The 24,586-nt window shown below is 36.7% G+C and overlaps 5 protein-coding genes across 5 annotated transcripts; 2 read left to right on the top strand and 3 right to left on the bottom strand.

The window, feature by feature from the left end:
• Positions 1–527: 527 nt before the first annotated feature.
• CBG00485 lies at positions 528–12,104 on the top strand (the record flags this gene model as incomplete). Its single annotated transcript, XM_045243420.1, has 17 exons — positions 528–597; positions 1,244–1,813; positions 2,830–2,949; positions 3,753–3,826; positions 4,169–4,341; positions 4,396–4,507; positions 5,188–5,309; positions 7,067–7,414; positions 8,244–8,440; positions 8,606–8,663; positions 8,987–9,204; positions 9,727–9,904; positions 9,961–10,036; positions 10,948–11,141; positions 11,187–11,390; positions 11,431–11,581; positions 11,985–12,104. 17 exons carry the CDS (start codon positions 528–530, stop codon positions 12,102–12,104), a joined length of 2,985 nt encoding a protein of 994 aa, XP_045091532.1.
• Positions 12,105–13,103: 999 nt separating this feature from the next.
• Positions 13,104–13,694, bottom strand: Cbr-skr-10 (the record flags this gene model as incomplete). Its single annotated transcript, XM_002640875.1, has 1 exon — positions 13,104–13,694. One exon carries the CDS (start codon positions 13,692–13,694, stop codon positions 13,104–13,106), a length of 591 nt encoding a protein of 196 aa, XP_002640921.1.
• A 2,373-nt stretch (positions 13,695–16,067) lies between these two features.
• Positions 16,068–16,536, top strand: CBG00481 (the record flags this gene model as incomplete). Its single annotated transcript, XM_045243419.1, has 2 exons — positions 16,068–16,205; positions 16,294–16,536. The coding sequence occupies 2 exons, from the start codon at positions 16,068–16,070 to the stop codon at positions 16,534–16,536; spliced, it is 381 nt and encodes a 126-aa protein (XP_045091531.1).
• Positions 16,537–18,047: 1,511 nt separating this feature from the next.
• Positions 18,048–19,480, bottom strand: Cbr-ckb-2 (the record flags this gene model as incomplete). The annotated part of the gene is made up of 8 exons (XM_002640873.1): positions 18,048–18,284; positions 18,331–18,555; positions 18,603–18,768; positions 18,815–18,925; positions 18,971–19,073; positions 19,119–19,246; positions 19,293–19,420; positions 19,466–19,480. 8 exons carry the CDS (start codon positions 19,478–19,480, stop codon positions 18,048–18,050), a joined length of 1,113 nt encoding a protein of 370 aa, XP_002640919.1.
• A 563-nt stretch (positions 19,481–20,043) lies between these two features.
• Positions 20,044–24,294, bottom strand: CBG00479 (the record flags this gene model as incomplete). Its single annotated transcript, XM_002640872.1, has 7 exons — positions 20,044–20,289; positions 20,334–20,558; positions 20,600–20,765; positions 20,971–21,073; positions 22,164–22,333; positions 23,111–23,238; positions 24,163–24,294. The coding sequence occupies 7 exons, from the start codon at positions 24,292–24,294 to the stop codon at positions 20,044–20,046; spliced, it is 1,170 nt and encodes a 389-aa protein (XP_002640918.1).
• Between the last annotated feature and the right edge of the window lie 292 nt (positions 24,295–24,586).

The raw sequence follows: 24,586 nt of genomic DNA, 5'->3' as shown, positions 1-24,586 counted from the left end.
AAAAGTTGCTAACTAGAAAAATGTGTAAAATGAAATTTGACACATTTTGGTGGTTTTCAATTTTCTCTAGCTACAGTAGTTTCTGAGTTATCGCGTTTAAAGTGAGCGTCATCCAATGAGAGACGCAGATAAGCTAGAGAGCTCTCGATTCTCTGCGTCTCTCGTTTTTTTTCAACCTGAAAATGCTCAAAAAAAATAGCAAAAAGTATTGCTACCAAGAGGAATCGAACCCGGGTCGTTAGATTGGTAGTTGAAATAACGAAAATCCCACTGAGCCATTTGTGCATTTTTTGGGAAATCGCTTAAAAACCCTGGAAAAATGGAATTTTCAGAGTTAGAAACTATTTTGTATCGGTTTTTCAAGTTTTTTTTGACTTAGAAACGTTGAAAATTAGGATATTTTTGAAAAATTTCGATTTTTCTCTTTTCCTATTTTCGCCCTTTTTCCCCCAAAAATAATATTTTCACCGGTTTTTTAGCTTTTTTGATTTGAATTTGAATTCAAAAAAAATTTCAGGTAATTCAAAATGTCTTCTTTTCACGAAAATGGGGATCCGCCCCCTTCGGCGACTTCAACACCACGTCCATCTCAGCCAGGTAAATGTTCAAATTACCGTAACTCGAACAATTTTTGAGTAAATCAAAATATTGTTAAAAAATTGTACTTGTCTTGTTGAGAGCTTCAAAATGAGCCCAAACACGACTAGGCTCCGCCCATTTTTATTTTTGGCTTTAAAGGCGCAAAGGGGGTCAAAAATCCGAGTGTCATGAAAAGTACGTCATGATTATACTCATTTTGAAGCTCAAAACCCCAGAGTTTCGAAAATAAAAGTAAATTTTTCGAAAATAAAAATAAATTAACAGAAATTCTCGACAAGAACCGAGTATGACCAAAACAAGATTTTTGGAAATTTTTCAAAAATAGGTTTTTCGCTCATAACTTTTGCTATGATAACAATTTTCAGACGAATCTTAGATTTTTAAATTTAACACGTTTGGAGCTTCAAAATGAGCATAATCATGACCTACTTTCCATGAATTCATTTTTCTGACAATTTTCGCACCGCCTATGCGCCTTTAATGTCAAAATTTCAAATTTAAAGGAACATGGTCGTGTTTATACTCATTTTGAAGCTCTAAACGAGGCAAATGTGAACAAAACCAAATTTTCAGGAAATTTTGAGTATTTAAAAAGTTGTGGTCAAAAATGTTAGAAAATTTTTTTAAAGTCAGCTCTTTTCAGCTTTGCTCTCTGGTCGTCGGGATTTTTACAAAATTGTCGAGCGAATTGAATCGATAATTGGAGAGGCTCAGGCCATCGAAAACGAGATCGAAAATGCGACTCCGCCCCCAAGCTCCGCCCATTTCACGGAAGCCTTGGTTGCTTACGAAGGTCTGGCTGGAAATTTTCAGAATTGTCTGGAAAGAATCGATTTGATGAAGAGAATGGACGTTTTGAGAGGGTTAGACATCAAAGGAGAGCTCGAGAGTTTCGGAATCTACGTGGATGCTCAGTTGGAGAAATTTTCCAGAATTTCAGAATTTTTGAAAAATTCTGGAAATCCAAAAACTTCTGAAAATGTCGTGGACGCTGTGAAAAAACTCCAGAAAGACGTAGAAGACGTCAAGAATCAGATGAAAAGACATATTGAGGAATATCGAGAAGATACAAGAAAAATCATGTTACTATTGGAGTATTTGGGAGCTGGAAATGCTGAAATATCAAGAACTGGATTCCGGAGACGTGGGTCTCCGTCCCCAAAGGATTACTGTAGATATGGAACAAGCCGTGGGGATGCACAACAAATGACAGGTCAGAAAGTGTTGAAAAAATCTGAAAAAAATTTTTTGGCTGAAAAATTTCAAAAAAATTCTCTAATTTTCAGTAATTTCAGTTGGCAACTTAGTTTTTTGAACTTCTTGTGCTAAGAGCTTTAAAATGAGTATAATCATGACCTACTTTCCATGATTTCAATTTTTCGGACCCCCTATGCGTCTTTAATGTCGAAAATCAGTGAAAATCAAAAATGGGCGGAGCCTAGTCGTGTTTATACTCAATCGAAAGCTCATAACGCCAGAATTTGAAAAATAAAAGCTTCTAACATAAAATCTTGAAAACCACCGAGTTACGACCGAATAAAGATTTGGTGAAAAAAAATTGAAATTTGGTTTTTTGGTCATAACTTCAGCTGTTTTCAACATTTTGAGATGAAACTTAAATGTTCATTTCTAGCACGTGGAGAGCTTCAAGATGAGTATAATCATGACCTACTTTCTATGAATTTGATTTTCTGACACTTTTCGCACCCTATGCGCCTTTAAAGTCATAAAAATCAAAGCGGGAGGAGCATAGTCGTGTTTATACTCATTTAAAAGCCCATAACGTCACAATGCCGAAAAATTAAGTTTCAAGTCTAAAATCTTGAAAACCACCGAGTTACGACCAAATAAAGAATTGTTGAAAAATTTGGAAGTTCGGTTTTTGGGTCATAACTTTTGATATTTTCGAAATTTTGATATCAAATTTATTTTTTTCATTTTTGGAACGTCCAGAGCTTCAAAATGAGTATAATCATGCCTATATTCCTCTCAAAAATTTTTTTCGGGTCCCACCACGAAAACTACAGTAACCCTCGATTTTCATTAAAATAGGGCATGAGTATACTTTTTAGAATCCGGAGAGGGCGAGAAACTCAATGGTAATTATAAAAATTTTCAGAAAAGGCGATTTGAGAATTTTTGACTGGAATTTAAAAAAAATCTTCTGAAAATTTTCAAAAAAGTTTTTTCTGAAACTTAAATTTTTTTCTGAAATTCTCTAATTTTCAGCGTCCACCCTTGCTGCTCACATTTCTGATGAAACTTCAAGATTTGGGGAAACTTCTGGAAACGGTGGACCACCCAACCAGGGATCATGGGGACCCCAAGACTCCTCTAGAAGACGTCCAGGTACTTTTCTTGCAATTTTAGTTTTTAGAAATTTTATTTTTTTCCACTAAACTTCTTTTGTTCTGAGGATTCCAAAAAGTATACTCATGCCCTATTTTGGCGAAAATTTAGGATTACTGTAGTTTTCGTGGTGGGACCTGAAAAAACCTTTTTCAAGGAAGTAGGCCATGATTATACTCATTTTGAAGCTCTCAGCGGGTTTAATTTGAATCTCAAAATTTCAAAAATATCTGAAGTTATGTTTACCAACAAACCAAATTTCGAATTTTTTCAAAAAAGCTTGATTTGATCATAACTCGGAAATTTTGAAGAATTTTGGTTTGAAACTTATATTTTTGAAATTCTGATGTTATGAGCTTTCAAATGAGTATAACCACGACTAGGCTCCGCCCATTTTGATTTTTCGACTTTAAAGGCACATGGGGGTCCGAGAAATGAAAATTGAGAAAAGTAGTTCATGATTATATTCATTTTAAAGCTCTAAACGTGGCCAATTTGAAAAATTAGCTTCGAAACTATAATTTTGAGTTTGAGAATGTCTTTTTAGTCAAAAACCTTTTTTTCAGACCATCGTCACGATGAGTATTATTAACCACTGTCAAGAGGGCGGAGCCAAGTGCAAATTTCAGACAAATAATTATTTTTCTTTAATTATGCTATTTTGAGTATTGAATTTGGAACTGATCTCATGAAATTTTCTTGAATTAAAAAAAATGGAATTTGACTTAATTTGGAATGAAAACAGTTTTTTTTCAAAATATTGATTTTTCAATTTCTCCTAGTTTCTGGAATTTTTGTTACAGATGACGTTGAACCTAACCAACCCACTGTTGCTGTTCCTGTCCAAAACCTCCGCATAGTGCCAAAAGTTAAAGGGGTAAGAAACTTTTGGATATATCTTAAAAACTAGAAGAGCTAGAAACAAAATTCAAGTTGGAAAATGTGTAGAATAAAATTTCACACATTTTCGTAAATTGTAGTTTTCTGATAGCTCTAACGGTTCCCGAGATTTGAGCCTTTCAAGTTTGACGGCGGCGACCGCCGCCGCCGCCCACACGAGAGACGCGGAGAAACGAGAGCGCGCTCGTTTCTCTGCGTCTCCTCCTGGGCAGCAGCGCGCGCGTAAACTTCAAAAGCTTATATCTCGGGAACCATCAGAGCAAATTTGAATTTTCCTTCTAGCATTTCTACTTTCTGAGATATCCTTATTTGTTTATAGCGCATTCGTTATTGTTCATTTGTGGTTCATGTGGACCCTAATTTTAAAGGAAAAAAAGGACGAAGTTACGGTTTGGCTTGGTCCCAACTTGGAAATTTATACTTCCCGGACACACCATGTGACAAAATGGGGAGACAAGTGAAACCGGGAGATTGGGTGGCTCTGGATGTGCGGTGAGTGGGGTTTTTCACTTAATTACCACTTAATTAGCCTCTAATTATCTTCAGCGAACAAGTATCAAAAAGAGGTCGACGACATCGTGATGTCAGAATATATGACGAAATTTTGGATTCAGGAGAAACCCGTGTGGAATGGGGAGATGATATCAGGAATCCAAAGGTAATTTTTAAAAGCGCATAAGTCAAAAACTACGGTAGCTATCAAAAATAGGTCAACTAAAAAAATGTGTAAAACTAAATGCTACATGCTTTGTTAGTTGACAACTTTTTTCTAGCTACTGTAGTTTTAGAGTTATACTCCTTTAAAGTTGGCGCACCTCACCGTTTGCTTCCGGCGCCTGACAGAGGGAATGAGGCGCGGCAACTTTAAAGGCGCATAACTCAAAATCTAGAAAAACTATAGCACACAAAATAAGATTGTGAAAAAGTGTAAAATTTGATTCTACACATTTTACTAATTGACAACTTTTTTCTAGCTACCGTAGTTTTTGAGTTATGCGCCTTTAAAGATGGCGCGACTCGTCACCTGAAGGAGAGGGGAGGTGATGTGTCAACTTTAAAGGCGCATAGCTCAAGAACTACGGTAGCTATAAAAAAGTTGCTAAATACAAAAATATGTTAAATTTAATTTTTAATATTTTAATAGTTGAAAATTGTTTTCTAGCTACTGTAGTTTTTGAGATATGCGCCTTGGCGCTCCGCCTCCCCTACCCGCCTCTGCCAGTGGAGCTGCGCTAAATTTAAAGGCGCATAACTCAAAAACCATCGCTTTTATCCAAAAGTTGTCAACTACAAAAATGTTTAGCTTTAAATTTTACACAATTGTAATTAACTTTCCAGCTAATTACAACAATCTTCATTTCCTCACGATCCCCTGTAGAGATGGAGAACTACTTTTGCAAACATATCCATTGTAAATGGGTTCGAGTCAACGCGGAAATCGTTAAAGGAAAAGGAGACAAGTGAGAATAGTTAATTAAGGGTAATTAAGACTAATTAAATGTTTTTATGGATTGAAGTCAGAATCCAGCGTCTATCCGCCCCCGTTGAGGTTTCAGAGAGGAATGACGTTTGCTATTGGGAAGTAGTTGAACTTTCGGATTTAAATGTTTTTTAATTTTTTATAATTAACGCTTCATGTTATGAAATAGTCTGAAAATTGATAAAAATTGAAGAAAATACAATTTAATCCTTGAAAAATGCATTTTTCTATATTTTTCCATGACTTTTTCAGTGAAAAATTGTTGAAATTTAAGATTTTCAGAATTCCTGAAATTTCAAACATCGGGAAATTTTTAATAAAATTTTCTTTTAGAATAATTAAAGCAATTATGGGAAAGCCAAAAATAGTTTTCGAAATTTCCTAAAGTTTGGTACAGTACTCGATTTCCGACAGAAATGTCCAATAATACAGTGAGTCGAGCCATTGAAGATAACGGTTACGGATCGAGAACTGAAAAAAGTTGGATTTGTCTGAAAATTTCAGAGTATATAGAGGAATTCTAGAGCTAAAGTTTTGTAGTTTCCAAGTTTTTCTAAGTACTGTAGTTTTTGAGATATGCGCCTTTAAAGTTGGGGAGTCGCTTCCCAGGGGGAGGAGGGAAAGAGGAGGAGGAGCTGTAAAGGCGCATAACTCATTAACTACGGTAGATAGGAAAAAGTTGTCAACTATGAAAAATAAGCTATAAATTTGATCTAAATTGTGTACATTTTTCAGAAGAATCCAACTTCCCTCTAGTCATTTTTGGAGCCATTTTTAGAGCCGTTTTTTTTCCAATTGTCATCATTTTCTCAGTTTTTGGCCTATAAAAAATTGTATCTCGTGAACTTTTGCCGTGAATTTCTTCCTCCCAATCTATTTTTTGTGCGTCTGCCAACTAGTTTTTAAGTAGTTCTCAATTTAAACCTCATGTCTTTCTCCATAGATTTCTATCCAACGAAGGAGGAAGTTTTTCAGAAAAGTGATGAAGAATGTCTGGAAATTGTGAAGGAATTGAAGTAAGATTAATTTAGGAAAATGTTATACCAATATAGAAGAGCTGAAAAGCTTCATTTTTGCAATTGACAACTTTTTTCTATCTATCGTAGTTTTCAAGTTATGCGCCTTTAAAGTTGGCGCCCCATTGCGGGAAGGGAGGAGAGAGCATGCCAACTTCAAAGGCGCATAACTCAAAAACTACGGCAGATATCCAAAAAATCTCAATTGCAAATTAAAGCTCTGATTTTGTTATATAATTGCTTTAAGATTCTTCAAATTCTGTGAAATATGAATGCATAAAAATATTCAAGAAAGTTTGATTTCCATATTATTGAAAAAAAAAACCAAAATTTTGGAAGTTCCGAAAGCTAATTTAGCTTATTCTAATCTTTTTGAAATTTTTGTATATACTAAACAAGGCTAGAGCTTCATTTTTGTAGTTGACAATTTTTTGATAACTACCGTAGTTTTTGTGTTATGCGCCTTTAACGTTGGCGCACCGCTTCCCCCTCCTCCTTCATAAGGGGAAGCGGCGCGCTCAAATTTAAAGGCGCATATCTCAAAAACTACTGTAGGTAGAAAAATTTTGGGAGGTGCAAAATAAAGCTCTATTTTTGTTCAGTATAATCTAGGAATTTCATAAGATATGAAATATTCTATAATATTTAAAAACTTGCAGGAAAAAGCCAAACCAGATTTTCAACTTTAAGCCCGTATATCTCATTTTCTGTAAACTTTCAGAGTCAACGAAGACACTTACTTGGACACTGATTTCCCACCAACAACGAAATCATTGGGAAAATGGATCGATTATCATACTGGCAAAGTCGTAAAACTCCCCGGAATGTGCTGGCTGCCTGTACAATTTCTTAAAGAGGTTCAATACAGAAGGTGTCATCCGGTTTTACTTTCCCATATGGACAAATGGTGTTTATGGAAAGATCCATGGCCATTTCATGTTTGTCAAGGAGTTGTGGGTGATTGTTGGTTGTTGGGCCCACTGATGACAATTTGTAGAAGAAGAGAGTTGATGGAACAGATTATACCAAGAAATGAGTATGCGATGGAGCAAGGATTGGTACAGGTTAGGTAAGATTTTCGAAACTTCGGGCAATTTTTTTCTAATAGTCGTTTTTAATATCCACATCTTCCAAGTTAGATCATTTTAGAATGTGGATTTTGAAGCAAGTTATGGACATTGTTCTGTTCATATTGGAAAATAATTATGATCCATAACTTTGGTCATAATCAATATTTTCGAACGTCCCAAACTGTAAATTGTAGATCTTAAGAAGGACTACAAAATCATATATAATTCAATATGCTTTTAATTTTGGGTATTTGAAATAGGGAGCCTTAAAGATTGGAATCTATTAGCGTCTGCTCTGTCGTCAGCTTGAAGTAGCCTCCCTAGCAAAAAACGATGTAGCTAGCTTCAAATTGTAGATTTTAAAAAGAGCTACAAAACCATAAAAAATTCAACTAGATCCTATTTTTCCATATTATCAGCAGAACGTGTTTAACACAGGCGTCTTTCAGAATGAAACGGCCGCGTTCAGTAGAAAGTCTATAACTTTATTCAGGTTTCATATTTTTAGTTATTTGAAATGGAAAATGTAGACCCTAATAAACGCTACAGAATCATAAAAAATTCGTCAGGATTTTTGAAAGCTGCTGGGGTTTTTGAGTTATGCGCCTTTAAAGTGGGCAAGCCAAACCGCCTCGCAAACGAGTGAAGGGGCGGAGCTAAAATGGACGTAACTTTTTTCAAATATGAGATTTTACAAAAATTCAAAATTAAGGTTGTAGGTCTTGAAAAGAGCTTCAAAATCATATAAGATTCGGCTAGTTTCAGTTTTCAAATTTCTGAGAAACGTTAGATGAATTCATTGGATTCCCAAAAAGTTTCCTGTTTCAGACTGCTCATCGATGGTCAATGGCAAGTGTTTCGTTTGGATTCCTATATTCCAAATATTGATGGAGTTGAGCAATGTGTGATGATGACCAGAAAACAGGCATGGGCGGGTTTTATTGAAAAAGCGTTCGCCAAGAAGAGAGGATCTTATGGGGCTCTAAATGGAGGATGCGCAAATCATACGTTCCATTGTTTGACAGGTAATTATTGTTTGACAGGTAATTATAATAGCCATTTTTGCAAGTCAATTTTTCTCAAAATTTCGAAATTTGAATCGAATCAAATTTCATATCATTTTGTAGAGCTTTTAAAGATCTACATTCTGCAGTTTGAATTTTCAAAAAATCGCTCATTGACAAAAACAGTTTGGGTGCGTGATAAAATGAATGAGGATCAGCTTTGGGAAGATATGATGAAGTATTTGTGAGTATTTTTGTATATAATTTGGAAAAGTGATGGCTATTTGAATTTTATATCATTTTGTAGCTCTTTTCAAGCGCTTAAATTTACAGTTTGAGTTTTTGAGAATTCTTAACTTTGAAGCTAGCCGCATCGCTTTTGCCTAGGGAGGCTACTACGACGGAGCGTCCGCTGATAGTTTCCAATCTTTAAGGCTCTCTTATTAGTATACCTAAAATTCAAAGAATATTGCGTTATATATATTTTTGAAGCTTTTTTTAAGACCTACAACCTCCATTTTGAATTTTTGTAAATCTCAAATTTGAAAAGAGTTACACACTTTTTAGCTCCGCCGGCTTTCTGATGACTGCATCGGCGTACCCATTGAAAGAAGGAACAGAAAAATGGGAATTCTTCAAAACAAACAATATGGTCCATAGTCATGCATACGCGGTTCTCGATTTCAAACAATATGATGATCATCGATTGATCAAATTTGGAAATAACAATATAAAACCATGGAAAGGAAATTTTGCATCGATGAAAAGTTATGAATTCGAAGAAGGTTACTTTTTAGTTCGAAAACTATCACAGAACAAAACCAGGGCTTCATTGTTGTAGTTGGAAACTTTTTTCTATCTACAGTAGTTTTTGAGTTATGCGCCTTCAAAGTTAGCGCCTCGCGAAGGAGAGGAAGGATTCAACTTTAAAGGCGCATATCTCTAAAACTACGGTATCTATAAAAAACTGTCAACTGCAAAATTGAAGCTCTAACGTTGTTTAATACACACAACATTTTTCAAAAAAATTGAAATAAGTTAAATTAGTTTTCAGAAATTTCAAAATCAAAGAGTCTTTTTTTTTTTGAAATAATGGGGAAATCGAACTTTCTCAAATGTTTTTATGTATTCCAGTTTTTCAGATAAGGAGGAGGGTCGCACCAACTTTAAAGGCGCATAACTCAAAAACTAGGACAGCTAGAAAAAAACTGTCAATTACAAAAATGAAGCTCTGGTTTTGTTTAGTACAATGGGAAATTTACAAAAAACATTAGTTATTCTGAAATCTTTAAAAACTTGCTTTTCAGAAAATTTTGAAAACTTGGCATTTATTGACTTGTACCTGTCGGATCTGAAGATATTCTGGATGGAATTAAAGGATTTTTGTCGAATTTTCGATCAACTCTCTGTTTGCCACTATCGAGAGGGATGGCATGAGAAACGGTTGAGACAGAGAGTGAATCGAAAAAATGGACAGGCTTTTCAGTTGGGATTTGATTCAAAAAATTCAAAAAACCAAAAAAAAAAAATGTATTTTTCAGAATCATTCGCGTTGATGTAAAAGAAACGTGTGAAATGGCAATAGAAGTGTTTGCTCAAAGATGCACTTGGCGAAATGTATGGTCCTTTTCTTAAACTTTTATAAAAGATGCAAAAAATCGAGTTCGCACCTTTTTTGTTTAGAAATACCATAACTTAAAAGCTTTCGAACATTTTTGTCTGAAATTTCCAGAATACATGAATCAAAACTAGAGCTTCATTTTTGCAGTTGATTGATTTTTCATAGCTAGCCTAGTTTTTGAGATATGCGCCTTTAAAGTTGGCACGCCCCCCCCCCTCTCCCAAATAAGAGGTGTGTTATCTTTAAAGGAGCATATCTCGAAAACTATTATAGCTAAAAAAGATATGTTGATTGCAAAATGAAGCTCTAGTTTTGTTTTGTAAATTTCATCATAATCTGAAAAGTTTGAACACATAAAAACATTTGAGAAAGTTACATTTCCCCATTATTTCAAAAAAAAACCTTTTTTAATTTTGGAGTTCCAGCAAAATAATTTAGCTTACTCTAATCTTTTTGAAAAATGTTGTGTGTATCAAACAACATTAGAGCTTCAGTTTTGCAGTTGACAACTTTTTTCTATCTACCGTAGTTTTTGAGTTATGCGCCTTTAAACTTGAAGCGCCGCTCACCAGGCGCCTTCCCCAACCCCCCTCCCCCCGGGCTGGCGCCGCGTCAACTTTAAAGGCGCAAATCTAAAAAACTAAGTATTGCAAAAATTCAAATTTTATATCGTTTTGTAGGTCCTCTGAAACCCTACAGTACTAATTTTAAAGTTTTCGAAAATCTCTAATTGGAAGATAGTTACATACCTTTTACCTAGGGAGGCTATACCCCCTTTAATAAAAGCCCCAAAATTCAAAACATAGTGTTTATTTTATCATTTTGTAGCTCTTTTCAAGCCCTATAACCTCTATTTTGAATTTTTGTGATATCTCAATTTTAAACCAAACTACACTCATTTTTCTAGACAAATATCTTTCTCAACCTTCATCGCTGCTGTCCAGACAGCCAGGAGGCTTCAGAGCTTATGTATGCGGCACACGATTTCGAGCAACAAATCACTTTTGACGAATCTTTAGAATTACAACCAGGATCTTATTTTGTGATCGTTGTATTTGTAGAATCCATGAATAAATTGGATTTGGATTGGGTTTTTAGAAGGTGACTCAAATTTTCATTTAGCTTCAAAAAACTCAATAATTTCAGCTCAAAATCGCTGGAAAGCTTCTCGCTGAGCTTCCATATTTGCCCCTTCTCGACAGTTCTGAAAAGTGTGCAATCGATTTTTCTGATCTACGGAAAAGTAGATCATAGAGTTGAGGGTCAAGTCATTGTGTACACTTGGCACGGAGAGAAGAGCAAGTTTGTGATGGTGGACAATTTGAGAGCAGAGGATTACTGTAGATTCAGGTAATTAATAGATTTTGTAATTATCAATATGGTATCTTAGTGGAACCATCGACCCGGATTATACAAGAAAAGTTCAAAAATTCATGTTTTACAATTACTCACAAGTGGTGCCGCCCAAATCTCGAATGATCGTTGGATATACTTCGTATTGTCCAGAAGTGGGGCATTGGGAAGGTAAAATAATTATCAAGGTAATCATCAAGTCTAGAGCTTTATTTTTGTAGTTATCACTTTATTTATAGCTACCGCAGTTTGGGAGATATGCGCCTTTAAAGTTGTCGCCTCTCTCTGACGGGCGCCTGAAGGAAGCAGGGAGGATCGCTGACTTTAAAGGCGCATATCTCTAAAACTACGATAATAGAAAAAAAAAAGAAAACTACACAAATGTGTAAAAATTACTTTTGCATATTTTGTTAATTTAAGTCTTTTTTCTAGCTACTGTAGTTGGGGAGATATGCACCTTGGCGCGCCGCCCACCCTTTTTAGGCGCGCCAGCTTTAAAGACGCATATCTCAAAAACTATGGTAGCTAGAAAAAATTGGAAACTACAAAATTGAAGCTCTAGAATTGTTTTGTATTCTCTGAAAATTTCAGACAAATCCAATTGTTTTCAGTATTCGATCGGTAACCGTTATCTCAAATGGCTCGACTGGCTGTATTATTGGATATGTCTGTCGGAAATCGAGTACTGTACCAAACTTTAGGCAGATTTGAGAACTTTTTTTGGGAAATCCATGAATGTTTTGATTCTTTTTCAAATAAAACGATTTTTAAAACTTTCAGATTTTTAGAAAAAAAATTCAGAAGCCAAAAATTTTAGGAATTCTGAAAATCTGAAATTCCAACATCTCGAACTTTCTAGAACATTAAAAACTTGCTTAAAATAAAAGCAAGAAAAGTTTGCCACCGGGTGGAATCGAACCCGGGTGGCCAGATTGGCAGGTCGCATCCTGAAAATCCCACTGAGCCACTTGTGCATTTTTCGGAAAATCGCTCTAAAACAGTGGAAAATGCCATTTTCAGAATTAGAAACTATTTTTATCACTTTTTTCAAGTTTTTGTGTCCTAGAAATGATATTTTCAACCAATTTTGGCAAAAAAAAAATTTCAAAAAGTTTCAAATTCCGGATTTTTTTTTGAAATTTTCGACTTTTGGAATCTAGAACCTTTTAGAACCCTAAAAACTTGTTCAAAAAAGAAGCAAAAAAGAAGTTTGTCACTGGGTGGACTCGAACTCGGGACGTTAGATTGGTAGGTTGCGTCCTGAAAATCCCACTGAGCCATTTGACCCCATTTTTTGGAAAATTGGTTTTTAGCGTTTCAAAATGGTTTTCGAGAATGTAGAAGCTGATTTTCAGGTGTTTTTCATGTATTTTCATTGTTTTGGGGTACTTTTTAAGTGGAAAATTTGAAAAATTTTATTCGAAAAGTTTTTCCTCAAATTCCCCTACCTGTTAGGCTCGTTGATTTCAAAGGCGCATGTCACAAATTCTAAGCTAGCTGGAGCAAAATCACTAACTACATAAATGTGTAAAATTTTAAGATCTATATTTTTTTAGTTGAGCGTTTTTGGCTAGCTTTGTTAGTTTTCGAGATATCTTCAAATTTCTGAAGGTTTCCAAGATTTATTATTCAAAAAAGAAAACAAGGGGCGTACGGTTTACGGTACTAGGGGGAAGGGGGGAGGGGGCAATGAAAAAATTTTGAAAAAAATTAAGCAGTAGAGGTGGATGGTCCCTGTCCAGCAGTTGCAGCTGCAGCCTCTTTCTTGGCCCTCTCCTGGGCCTCCTTCTCAGCCGCCGCATCCTCCTCATCAGTTGGAATCATATAAATCTCGCGAATCTCTTCTGGAGACTTCCCTTTAATCATCATGGCCACCTGTTTGCAGCAATAATTGAGCAGTTGCTTGACATCCAAGTAATTCGCAGCCATAATAAAATCGAACAATTCCTCATTGTCAATCCCATCCAACATTTTTTGGTCCCATTCTGGAATGTTGACCTGTTTTGGGATGGAGGTGTCTTCCACTGGGATTGGCTCTCCTTTATGGTGCTCACACCAGTCCATAACCATTTGAAGGATGGCTCCTTTAATGTGCTTCAGTTGGATTGGTGTGGCGGCTGCTTGTTCGTCAGTGTAGCCAAGATTCGAGATCATTCCGTGGATGGTGGCCGATTGGCCGAGCGCCAATTCGCTGACTTTGATTCTAACGTCGTCTTCGCCGGAGACGTAGTAGAAGGATTCGGTAGCGGCAGCTGGAGCATCAGCAGTGGCTGGTGAAGCAGCAGCCCGTTGGTCAGACATGTTTTTTTTAATTTTTGATAATTCCAAGTTATCTGAAATAAGAGAGAAGTTAGGTAAGTTGGGAAATCGGGTAGGAAAAGCTGAAAAGAAGAAAAATAGGCTAAGCTAGGCTAAGCTAGGCTAAGCTAGGCTAAGCTAGGCTAAGCTAGGCTAAGCTAGGCTAAGCTAGGCTAAGCTAGGCTAAGCTAGGCTAAGCTAGGCTAAGCTAGGCTAAGCTAGGCTAAGCTAGGCTAAGCTAGGCTAAGCTAGGCTAAGCTAGGCTAAGCTAGGCTAAGCTAGGCTAAGCTAGGCTAAGCTAGGCTAAGCTAGGCTAAGCTAGGCTAAGCTAGGCTAAGCTAGGCTAAGCTAGGCTAAGCTAGGCTAAGCTAGGCTGGGCTAAGCTAGGCTAAGCTAGGCTAAGCTAGGCTAAGCTAGGCTAAGCTAGGCTAAGCTAGGCTAAGCTAGGCTAAGCTAGGCTAAGCTAGGCTAAGCTAGGCTAAGCTAGGCTAAGCTAGGCTAAGCTAGGCTAAGCTAGGCTAAGCTAGGCTAAGCTAGGCTAAGCTAGGCTAGCTTGAAACATCCATAGCTAGCAAAAATCAGCCAAAGCTAGGCAGTCTAAGCTAGCTCAAGACATCCGGACTCAGCTAAAGCTAGCGCAAAACGTCTGAAACCAGCCGAAGCTAGCTCTAGATTTGGATTTGTCGATTTTTGGGGAAAAGGACCAAGAGAGCGGACAAAAAATGAGACAACGAATGAATGACTCTCTGCCAACCCCCGTCCCTTATATACCCATCCTTGTTGGATGGGCGGAGCCAAATGACGCACCTTCCTAGAGGAACAATTGATTACCGAGGGGTCTAGATGGCAAATCGCACCTTTCCAAGAAGAAGATTCCAACGCAGGACCTTTTGGATTGGCGGGAAGTAAGTAGGTTGGCAATATCCCAGGTGCCCCAGGGAAGGTCGAACTCTTTCCAGGAGCACAGAAACCTGGCATGGGTATGACCTTGAGATTAGGGTACTTGAGATAGGTCATCTCAACAGGTGACAATAGGATCCTATGATGGATGGTGCGATTCGAGATGTCACCTCTTACAGGCGATAAGATTTGGGAGGTAATGCATGGGAAAATGAAGATTCTATAGAGAATGGAGCTATTGAGGGAGAACTCAACCTGTCTGAAGCTGCTCTGATGCAAGAGGGGTCTATCCGAAGCAATCCGAAATACGCAGCTAAGGAATTTGTTGAGGCAGCTGAAATTGAAATTTGCAGATGGTTAGGACATATGTGCTCGAATGTTTACTTAAATACGTCTTCTGAGACAATCTGAAGGTTTTGAAGTCTAGAATATCATTTAGCATGTTTTAGGATCTCTCAAAATTTCCTTATATTCTAGAATTTTCAATTTTTGAGCGACTTCCAGGTCTTCACAATGTTTAAATTGCTCCTAATGAGCAGTGTGACGCAGTGTACTATTTAAGCTAGAAACGTTTGAGCCTGAGCTGTAATAGAATGCCCCGGAGTAATCAACTAATGAAATGTTACTGATTTTATGATAAACAATTTATCAGTTGACAAAGATTTGATATCTTTCTCAAGAACCGAGATATATGGGATCAAAGGAGGACGGTTCGGGAGAGGTTCGTTCTATTAGAGTGATTACTGTAGTTATACTTCAATTGGTATCGAAAAATGTCTAACTTGTAATCTAAAACTAATAATCTAAAACTACCTAAAGCTCAGACAAGCCTTTCGAAAAATATTATTTGTGTGAGGGGGTGATCTACAGTAGTGATCTACAGGGTAGAGATCGCGCGTTTTACCTGGTTTCGGGGGGGGGGGGGGGGGGTTCAGGCCCTTTTGGCGATTTTTTCGTGGTTTTTTTTTGATTTTCTTCTGTTTGAAGACGTCTCATCTAGCTTCATAGTTTTTCTGGCCACCTTCCTTCTTATTTTCAAGAAAACCTGGCATTGTGCCAGGTACCTGACCCTTTCCATCGGCTGATCTCCCTCATTAGCAGATCCATTATGACCAATTATCCCAGGAGAGGACCTTACCGTAATCCTCTTACCATCTGCCCACCATTTTCGTATTGCTCATTGTTTCCTTGGCTCCTGAGAAGACGCACTATTCGGATTTCCCCTGGGAAGATGATGACCTACGGGTCCTACCTGTACTATATTTCTTTTGAGAATGTTGTCTGAATCGATAAATCCAAGTTTTGGGCTAGCTTAAGCTATCTCAAGGTAGCTCAGACTATCTAGAGCTAGCTTAAACTGTCTCAAGTTAGTTTAGACTATCTCAAGCTAGCTTAGAGTATCTCCAACTTTCTTAAACTCGTTTCGTGCGACTTCCTTACCCTAAATCTTGCCTAATTGCAGAAAACTCCAAAATCATGGCTGATGCTCCAGCCCCACCACCAGAGAGCCCCACCACCCTCAACAATCTGGTCACCGGACAAGGTCTGGATGCAGAGAAAGCAGCCAAATCCTCGATTCCAATCAATAACATCGATGGAGCGACACTGGAGAAGGTGGCAGCGTGGTGTGAGCATCATCGTGGCGAAGAACCGATTCTAGAAGACGTCGAGGGACCGTTGCCGAGACGAACGAACATTCCAGAATGGGATGGAGTTCTTGAAGGCGTTGAAAGATGAGGATCTCGGGAAATTGGTGTTGGCTGCCAACTACTTGGAGACGAAGAAGCTTCTTCGGTATTGCTGTAAGAAGATGGCGATGATGGCTCAGGGAAAGGCTCCACTGGAGTTGAGAATCCTTTTCGAGATTTCAACTGATGAGGAGGATGAGCATGCTGAGATGGGATTGAAGGAGAGACACCGCGTAGCTCCGTCGAGGAAAAAGTGACAAGAAGAAGGCGGAGGAGAGACAACGCACATAACTTTTTTCAAACGTAACTCTTGAAGTTGAAATTAATATTATTTTGTAGAAAAATTTAAGAGCTTCAAAATGAGCTTAAAACCAATTTTTAGGACCTAAATTGAATAAAGTTATGCGCCTTTAAGTACTGTGTACTTACGAGCTAGCTCTACTCTAATGTATTTAAAGGTGCATAACTTGTTTCAAATCTAACTTTGAAATTTGAAATTTAACCTATTTGGTAGCAAATTTTAATTGCTTCTAAAAAACGTAAATTCAATTTTAAGAACTGAATATTACAAAAGTTATGCGCCTTTAAGTACCATATATCTATTACCTTGCTTTTAAAGGCGCATAACTTGCCTCAAATCTAACCCAAAATTTTGAAATTTAAATTATTTTGTAGCAAATTTTAAGAGCTTCAAATTAGTATTAATTTCATATTTTTAGATAGTATTTGAAAAAAGTTATGTGCCTTTAAAGTTTATACCATTTTCTAATGTTTATTTCTGTTTTATTTCAACTGCTAATTTTGACTTTTAGTGTTCCAACAAACATTATTTTTGAAACTGTAATCTGATTTTTATCCACATTCTTCCACTTTTCGCCCAAATACTCAATTCCCAATTCGATTACTTTTTAAAGAATTTCGTCAGAATCCAGAGGAATGTTTGTGAATATATTCTGAAAACATTCCGAAATCTGAGAAGAAAATTGAAGCAACAAACCTCGATAGCATTCATTTTTAAGATTTAAATAAAGTGCAAAGCCAACGAAAAAAGATCTGTCGGAATGATAAAATCCGAGCTTTTGATTCAAGGGATGGTGGGCGGAGCTTATATTAGATCATATCTCGAAAACCTTCAAGACTGTTAGGTTTTTTTTTCAGAAAGTTATGTTTTGACAGGATTTTGGTGTTTGAGAGCTTATTTCTTTTGTCTTATATCTTGCAACCAATTTGAATGAACAATTTGGTTTTAGGAATGAAAGTTTATTTGGTTGTTCGTTGGCCACGAGTTAAGGACGGTTGGACGGGTATTGGCCAGGTATTAGTCGGAGCATGCCTAAAAACGGATGTACAGCGGGCCATCGTCAGATTACGGACGGAAGCTGAAAGTTGAGTTACTACTAGTTCCGAACCTTGTCAAACGTTTGGAAAACATGACTTTCGTATCTGTCTTATCCGGAATCGGACCAACCTCCAACCATCTCGGCTGTGGGTGCGAATACTTAGACAAAATTCCCTGATTTACAAGTCTTGGCAAACGTATGCGCGTCTAAAAGCCATGGTGGTGGCTCTCACAAATCAAGGCTAAAAGCTGGAAAGCCACAAGTCTAGGCTAAACTTCGATTATTGATTTTTTACCGTCGGATTCGTCATTTAATTTTCACTGTTCTCCTGCAGATGTTTCCGGCAACGCTCGAGTAATCTTAACCACAAAAATACAATTATTCACAATCAACAAACATTTTATTTCAAGAATCAATTAAATACAACATTATCCTTTCTTGCTCAATTCTTCGTAAATTTTTTGAGATCTTGGTTTCAAATGAAAATAAACTGCCAATCTATCCCGTGCTTGAACATCTAAATCCACCCCGTTTTCGAATTTTAAAAGTGCATGTTTCATAGCAGAGAGTGCCCAGAATAAATGAGTGAGAGGCCAGAAGAAGAGACACTCCTGGATTAGAGACTCCAGTTCAGATGATCTATCGGAAGGAATATGGTTCTTGAGCTGAAAATTAAAATAGTCAATTTTCATTTTCTCTAAATTCAAAAACCTTATTATCAGCATCTAGATATGCTTCACAGAATACACGAATATTCGGAGGATTTTCAGTTAAATTCTCAATGATCTTGATTCCAGGAGGGAATGGAACACGGAAGTCTATCGCAGTCTCAGACAAATGCATTGCCAAATCGAATCCTCTCCAATTATAAGTACCGAATTCCCAATCAATGAGAACCAATTCCTTTGTAGAGTTGAGTTCCAAAATGTTGCCACTCTGAAAATTTGAGAGAAATTTTTATTCTCCTTCATAATAAAACTCACCGCCAAATCGTTATGACTGAATACCAAGGTATTCTCGTACAGTTCGGTGGACAACTTTTCAAAAATATTTATCTCATTTGTCAAATCGTCCACTGATACACATTTTGGATGATCAGAATAAGTTACGGTAGTTGGCAGAATTTCATAATCTCCACCTCCCAGAGCTCTGAAAATCGGAAAAGTCGACTAATGAAAAAAGAAACGAGGCTCACTTGTAACCATCAAGCCAATCTCTCATCAACTGAATACATCTTCTATTTTGGGATACTGGAACTTTGATGGCATGATACGGAGGGAATACGGTACCAATCTTTTGGGAAATTCTGAATTGTATGTTTCTCAGACAAATCTATATCAAATGAACTAACTCAAGATTCAGAACATCGTCAAAATTCAATGTTCTGCTTGGCAAGTATTCTTCCATCCGTCCTCCTTCGAAGAAGCCATACAGTTTTGGACCGAGACCACGCTCTGAAAAATTTGAAAAAAATTGCTAGAAATTTAAACAAAAATTACCTGAGAAAATGGCGAAATTGACAGTATCCATAAAAACTTGGCTTGGTTGTTGACGATGAATTCTGAGAAGATATGGTGTGGCAGAAGTGGATGACGTCACGTGGAACATGTGATTAGATTGTCCACCTCTGAAAATTGCCTTATAAATTTTAATTAGAAAAGAAACAAACTCACAAAATTCTGGTTACTTTAACTTCCGATTTATCTGTGTCTTTCCATTCTCCTCCCAAAAAGTCTCTTCCCAATTCGATCACTTTTTGAAGAACCGCTTCAGAATCAGGAGAATGTTCAATGAAGAATTTCTGAAATCAGGAAAGATTTCAGCAAAATAAAACCATGTTTCTCACCTCTATTTCAGTCATTTTGGGTTGTTGTACTTTCAGATTTTGGTTTTTTATTCTGAAAGTTTATTAAAATTAGAAAAGGGCAATAGTTCTTATCGCTGTAGCTACTTTCTTTTATATGTCAAACTAACAAAGAATGATTTGTTAAAGAGACGTTGCACTAGCGGGAAAACGCCTTTCCCCGACGGCTAGAGGAAGGTCAAAAGACAGCAGACGCGTTCGTTTGATTTATTGGTCTTGATGGTCTCCAAAATAACAAGAGGGAATGATGGAGCGCGGTTCTCTAAAGAAAGCCCCTCTAATTTTATTTGGGTCCTCTACACTGGAATAGAGCCAAAAATTATTAGTAACAGATGTCCATTTGTCAACAAAGAACACAGAAATCAAATGATAGTATGGTCAGCTATTTGGGTCACTTTCAATTGTAACTGGTTATCTGACTTTTTGAACTCTATTCTTATCAATCGAATGAATAAAACATAATCAGAAATCATAAAAATGACAAATGAATACCAAAAGTCATAAATATTACATTTATTTTATTTCTCTTTGAACAAGAACACAACATAGATCAAAACATTTCAAAGTGCCTTCTTCCACTTTTTCAACTTTTCGTAAATTTTTTGAGATCTTGGTTTCAAATGAAAGTAAACTGCCAATCTATCCCGAGCTTGAACATCTAAATCCACCCCGTTTTCGAATTTTAAAAGTGCATGTTTCATAGCAGAGAGTGCCCAGAATAAATGAGTGAGAGGCCAGAAGAAGAGACACTCCTGGATTAGAGACTCCAGTTCAGATGATCGATCAGAGGGAATATGATTTTTGAGCTGAAAAATAGAATCATTAGGTATTTGCTAGTTTCTATTTGAACCGTATTATCAGCATCTAGATAAGCTTCGCATAGAATACGAATGTTGGGAGAGTTATCAGTCAGATCTTCACTGATTTTTATTCCAGGTGGAAATGGAACATTGAATGTGATTGCCGATTCAGATACAAACATTGCAAGATCAAACCCTCTCCAATTGTATGATGAGAACTCGCAATCAATGAGAACCATTTCTTTTGTAGAATTCAGCTCCAGAACATTTGACACCTGAAAACAACATTAATGTCTTTTATGGCATGGAAACTCACCCCAAAATCAATTTGTCCAAAAACCAAAGTGTGCTCGAAAACTTCTCTTGCCCATTTCTCAAAGGTGTCAATTTCTTCACTCAATTTCTGAACCGAAATTGTTTTTGGATGATCAGAATAGGTTACGGTGGTTGGTAGAATTTCGTAATCCCCTCCTTCAAGTTCTCTTAAAACGAATTTCTGAATTTTGAATTTATGAATCTCAATCTTACTTATATCCATTCAACCAATATCTCATTAATTTGGTGCACCGAACATTTTTTGAAACTGAAATATCCATTGCATGAAACGCAGGAAGTGCTGCACCAATTCTTTGAACGAATCTTCAAGAAGTCTTCTCCAGGTCGTCTAGTCTTCAAAAAAAAACTCACTCAGGTTTCCAATAATCATCTTCAGTGAATCCTTCACTTGGAAGGTATTCTTCCAAACGTCCTCCTTCAAAAAAGCCGTAGAGTTTTGGACCAAGTCCTCGTTCTGAATATTTTTGATGTTTCCTGTTTAAAAGTAGTCTAACCAGAAAGAATGGCAAATAAAACAGTGTCCGTGAAAACTTGACTTCGTTCTTGCCGGTGAATTCTTAGAAGATATGGTGTGGCAGAAGTAGATGACGTCACATGATACAAATAGTTTGATTGTCCACTTCTTGAAATGAAAACTTTTTCTGAAAACTGTTTATAACCCACAGTAACCGAGGAACATGGACTTGATCTAAAGTGACATTCTTCCATTCTCCACCCAAAAATGATTCTCCTAACTCAATTAACTTTTTCTTAATTACATCAGAATTGATTGCATTCTGTTTGAACAGTCTCTGGAATATAAAAACGCATTTTTACAGATTTGAACTTGGCTAGACCTCAATTTCAGACATTATTTAGCGAATCCAAATAAACATGTATTGCAAGAAAGAAAAATCGAATGTCGACAAGAAAGAAATCACATAGTTTACATTGAAGCGAACAAATAAACAAACATTTGATCACTAAAGGTTTTCAAATGATATTTGATAAGAAAGTAGTCACTTATTTATCTCTGAATTCCTCATAGATTTTTTGAGACCTTGGCTTCAAATGAAAATATACTGCCAATCTATCCCTTGCTCGCATATTGATATCAGCTCCAGGAATATAATTGATTAATCCGATTTTCATCAAGAAACAAGCCCAGAAGAGATGAGTAATTGGAGTGAAAAAGTTGCATTCTTTCATCAATTTTGAAATTTCATCTGATCGATTCGGTGGCTCCAGATTTTTCAGCTAAACATTTATTTTTAAATACTTAAACAAACAGGCTAAACCTTATAATCTGCATCAACATATGCTTCACAGATTCCATAAAGATTCGGTGAATGTTCGGTCATTTCCTGATTTATTTGAGCTTTAGTCGATGTGAGACCTCTGGCAATCGAAGTTTCAGACAAAAACATTTCCAGATCGAATCCTCTGCAATTGTAAGAAGCGAATTCCCAATCGATGAAAACGAGTTCTTTATTGGAATTCAGCTCCAAAATATTGGCACACTAAACGGAAACTTTTATATACATAACTAAAACGAAATTTCAAACCTACAGCCAAGTCGTTGTGACAGAAAACTACAGTATCCTCAAAAATCTCATTTGTCCAAGATTCCATTAGATTGATTTCTTTTTGTAAGTTCTCAAGGGAAATTGAATCTGGGTGATCAGTCCAAGTGACATGAGTGGGGAATAAATTAAAATCGCCACCTCCAAGGTTTCTGTAAAGTTAGGATTCCTATGAAAAAGATAGTATTAAAAACAAACTGATATTGCTGTAAAACATCTCTCATAACTTGAAAACAACGACGATTTTTGGAGAGTGGAACGTTCATGGAATGGTATTTGGGAAACGATTCTCCGATTTTTCGAGATATTCTGGAAGATTTTTGGAGGTTTTATTTCAGATTTAGAAGCTTTCACTCTGGCTTCAAAACTAATACAGCATCTAATGTTCTACTGGGTAGGTATTCTTCTAATCGCCCTCCATTAAAGAATCCATATAGTTTCGGACCGATTCCTCGTTCTGCGTATAAATTGAATTGAATATGCAATTTGGATGTGATTTTTGTATTTTTTTTACGAATACTAATACTGTAAAACCTGTAATAGAAATGCCCTACACATTGTCAAGTTTCAGCTAACTTTTCTCGGCTCCTATAATATTAAATGTGTGTCAACTGACAAAACACTTCCGGTATGATAAACAATTTATCTGTTGATAATGTTTATATCTTTGACAGGAACCGAGATGAATTGGCCCAAAGTTCAAAATTATGTGGCCCTTCTATTATAGGTTTTACGATATTTACATTTTGGATTACCTGAAAATATGCTAAAAAGGATTGTATCCGTGAACACATGTGCATCTTCTTGACGATGAATTCTTAGCAAGTATTCCTTTGCTGAATTAGAAGACGTTACGTAGAAAATGTGGTTTGATTGGCCACCACTAAAAATTCTGACTTTTCGTAGAACACAATATAGCAAAGACTTACAGAATCTTTTTAACGTTCACTTGACTTTTATCGGTATTCTTCCATTCTCTACCTAAAAAATCAACACCAAGATTGATCACTTTTTGTAGAATCGCTTCAGAACTTGGATCATTTTCTGTGAAGAACTTCTGTAATTCTAATCTAGGGTTTCCATTTGGGGGGCGATTCACCCGCCCGCACCCACCCAGGGGGCTCACCCCCCGCGGCTCCCCGTTGACCCCCCGCGAATATTTACGTGAGGAAAATATTATCTTTTTTGTAGTTTTTTTGATTTGAGAAACTCAGTTTTTCTTGGAAAATACGTGATTATCCTTTAAAATTTTATTAAAATTCACACGCATTTAATTGCGGGGGGTGGGAGCCCCCTGGGTGGGTAGCGGGTAGCCCGCTTCTTCACCCGCCCAAATGGAAACCTTATTCTAATCATTAACAATCTTTTGGATTTCAATATTTACCTCAATTTCTCTCATTTTCAAACAGTAGCGAATATGTGGTAGAACTGGGAAAAAAACTATTATGTGTGAAACAGAAACCGAAATATGTAAACGAAGCCATCGCAGTTTGTTCTCTAGGCTGCGAAATTTACATTTTTATTGTATGCACACCATAAAACAGGTCAATAAATGGTTTATTTTGATCTCAAACAAAATACATTTTGTCAAATACTGAACATTATTTGCTCCCGGAACTTTAAGAAAACCAAAAATTCTAAAAATCAGCGGATATGAATTATCACACGCAAAAAAAAATTTGTTTCGAGAAGTTCAATGATTTTTTTGTTTTCGTAATTTTTCCCAAATCTGCTGGGTCCTTCCTTTCAAATGATAATAAATTGCAAATCGGTCCTTCGCTTGAACATCCATATCAACTCCACAATTGTACTTGACAAGTGCCAATTTCATAACAAAACAAGCCCAGAAAAGATGAGTGATTGGCCAAAAGAATTCGACTTCTTGAATTAGTTTTGATATTTCACCAGAGCGATCCGATGGAATTCGATTTTTTAGCTGAAAAAATGTATTCGGATTTTTTGTATCTTTAATTTGTCTTACTTCATTATCAGCATTAATGTATGCTTCAACAAAGCCATGCAAGTTTGGCGGATTGTCAGTCAATTCTTCACTGAATTTGATTCCCGGTGGGGTTGGATCACGAAAATCAACAGCAGTTTCAGACAAATGCATCGCAATATCGAATCCTCTGCAGTTGTAAGAAGCGAATTCCCAATCGATAAATACCAGTTCTCTTTTGGAATTCAGCTCCAGAATATTTGCACACTGAAATCAGATTCTTCAATTGGAAAACTATATTTCAAACCTACAGCCAAGTCATTGTGACAGAAAACTACAGTGTCCTCAAACAATTCATTTGCCCAGTTTTCCATCAAATCAATTTCTTTATGAAGATCTTCAATGCTAACTTTGCCGGGATGTTCAGAATATGTGACTGTAGTTGGTATGATTTCGTATTCCTCCG

The sequence above is a fragment of the Caenorhabditis briggsae genome, assembly GCF_000004555.2.
Source record: "Caenorhabditis briggsae complete genome, chrIII, whole genome shotgun sequence".
In the NCBI taxonomy this organism is placed as follows: Eukaryota; Metazoa; Nematoda; class Chromadorea; order Rhabditida; family Rhabditidae; genus Caenorhabditis; species Caenorhabditis briggsae.
The sequence above is the reverse complement of the archived record's forward strand: the minus strand, read 5'-3'. Positions and strand labels throughout refer to the sequence as shown.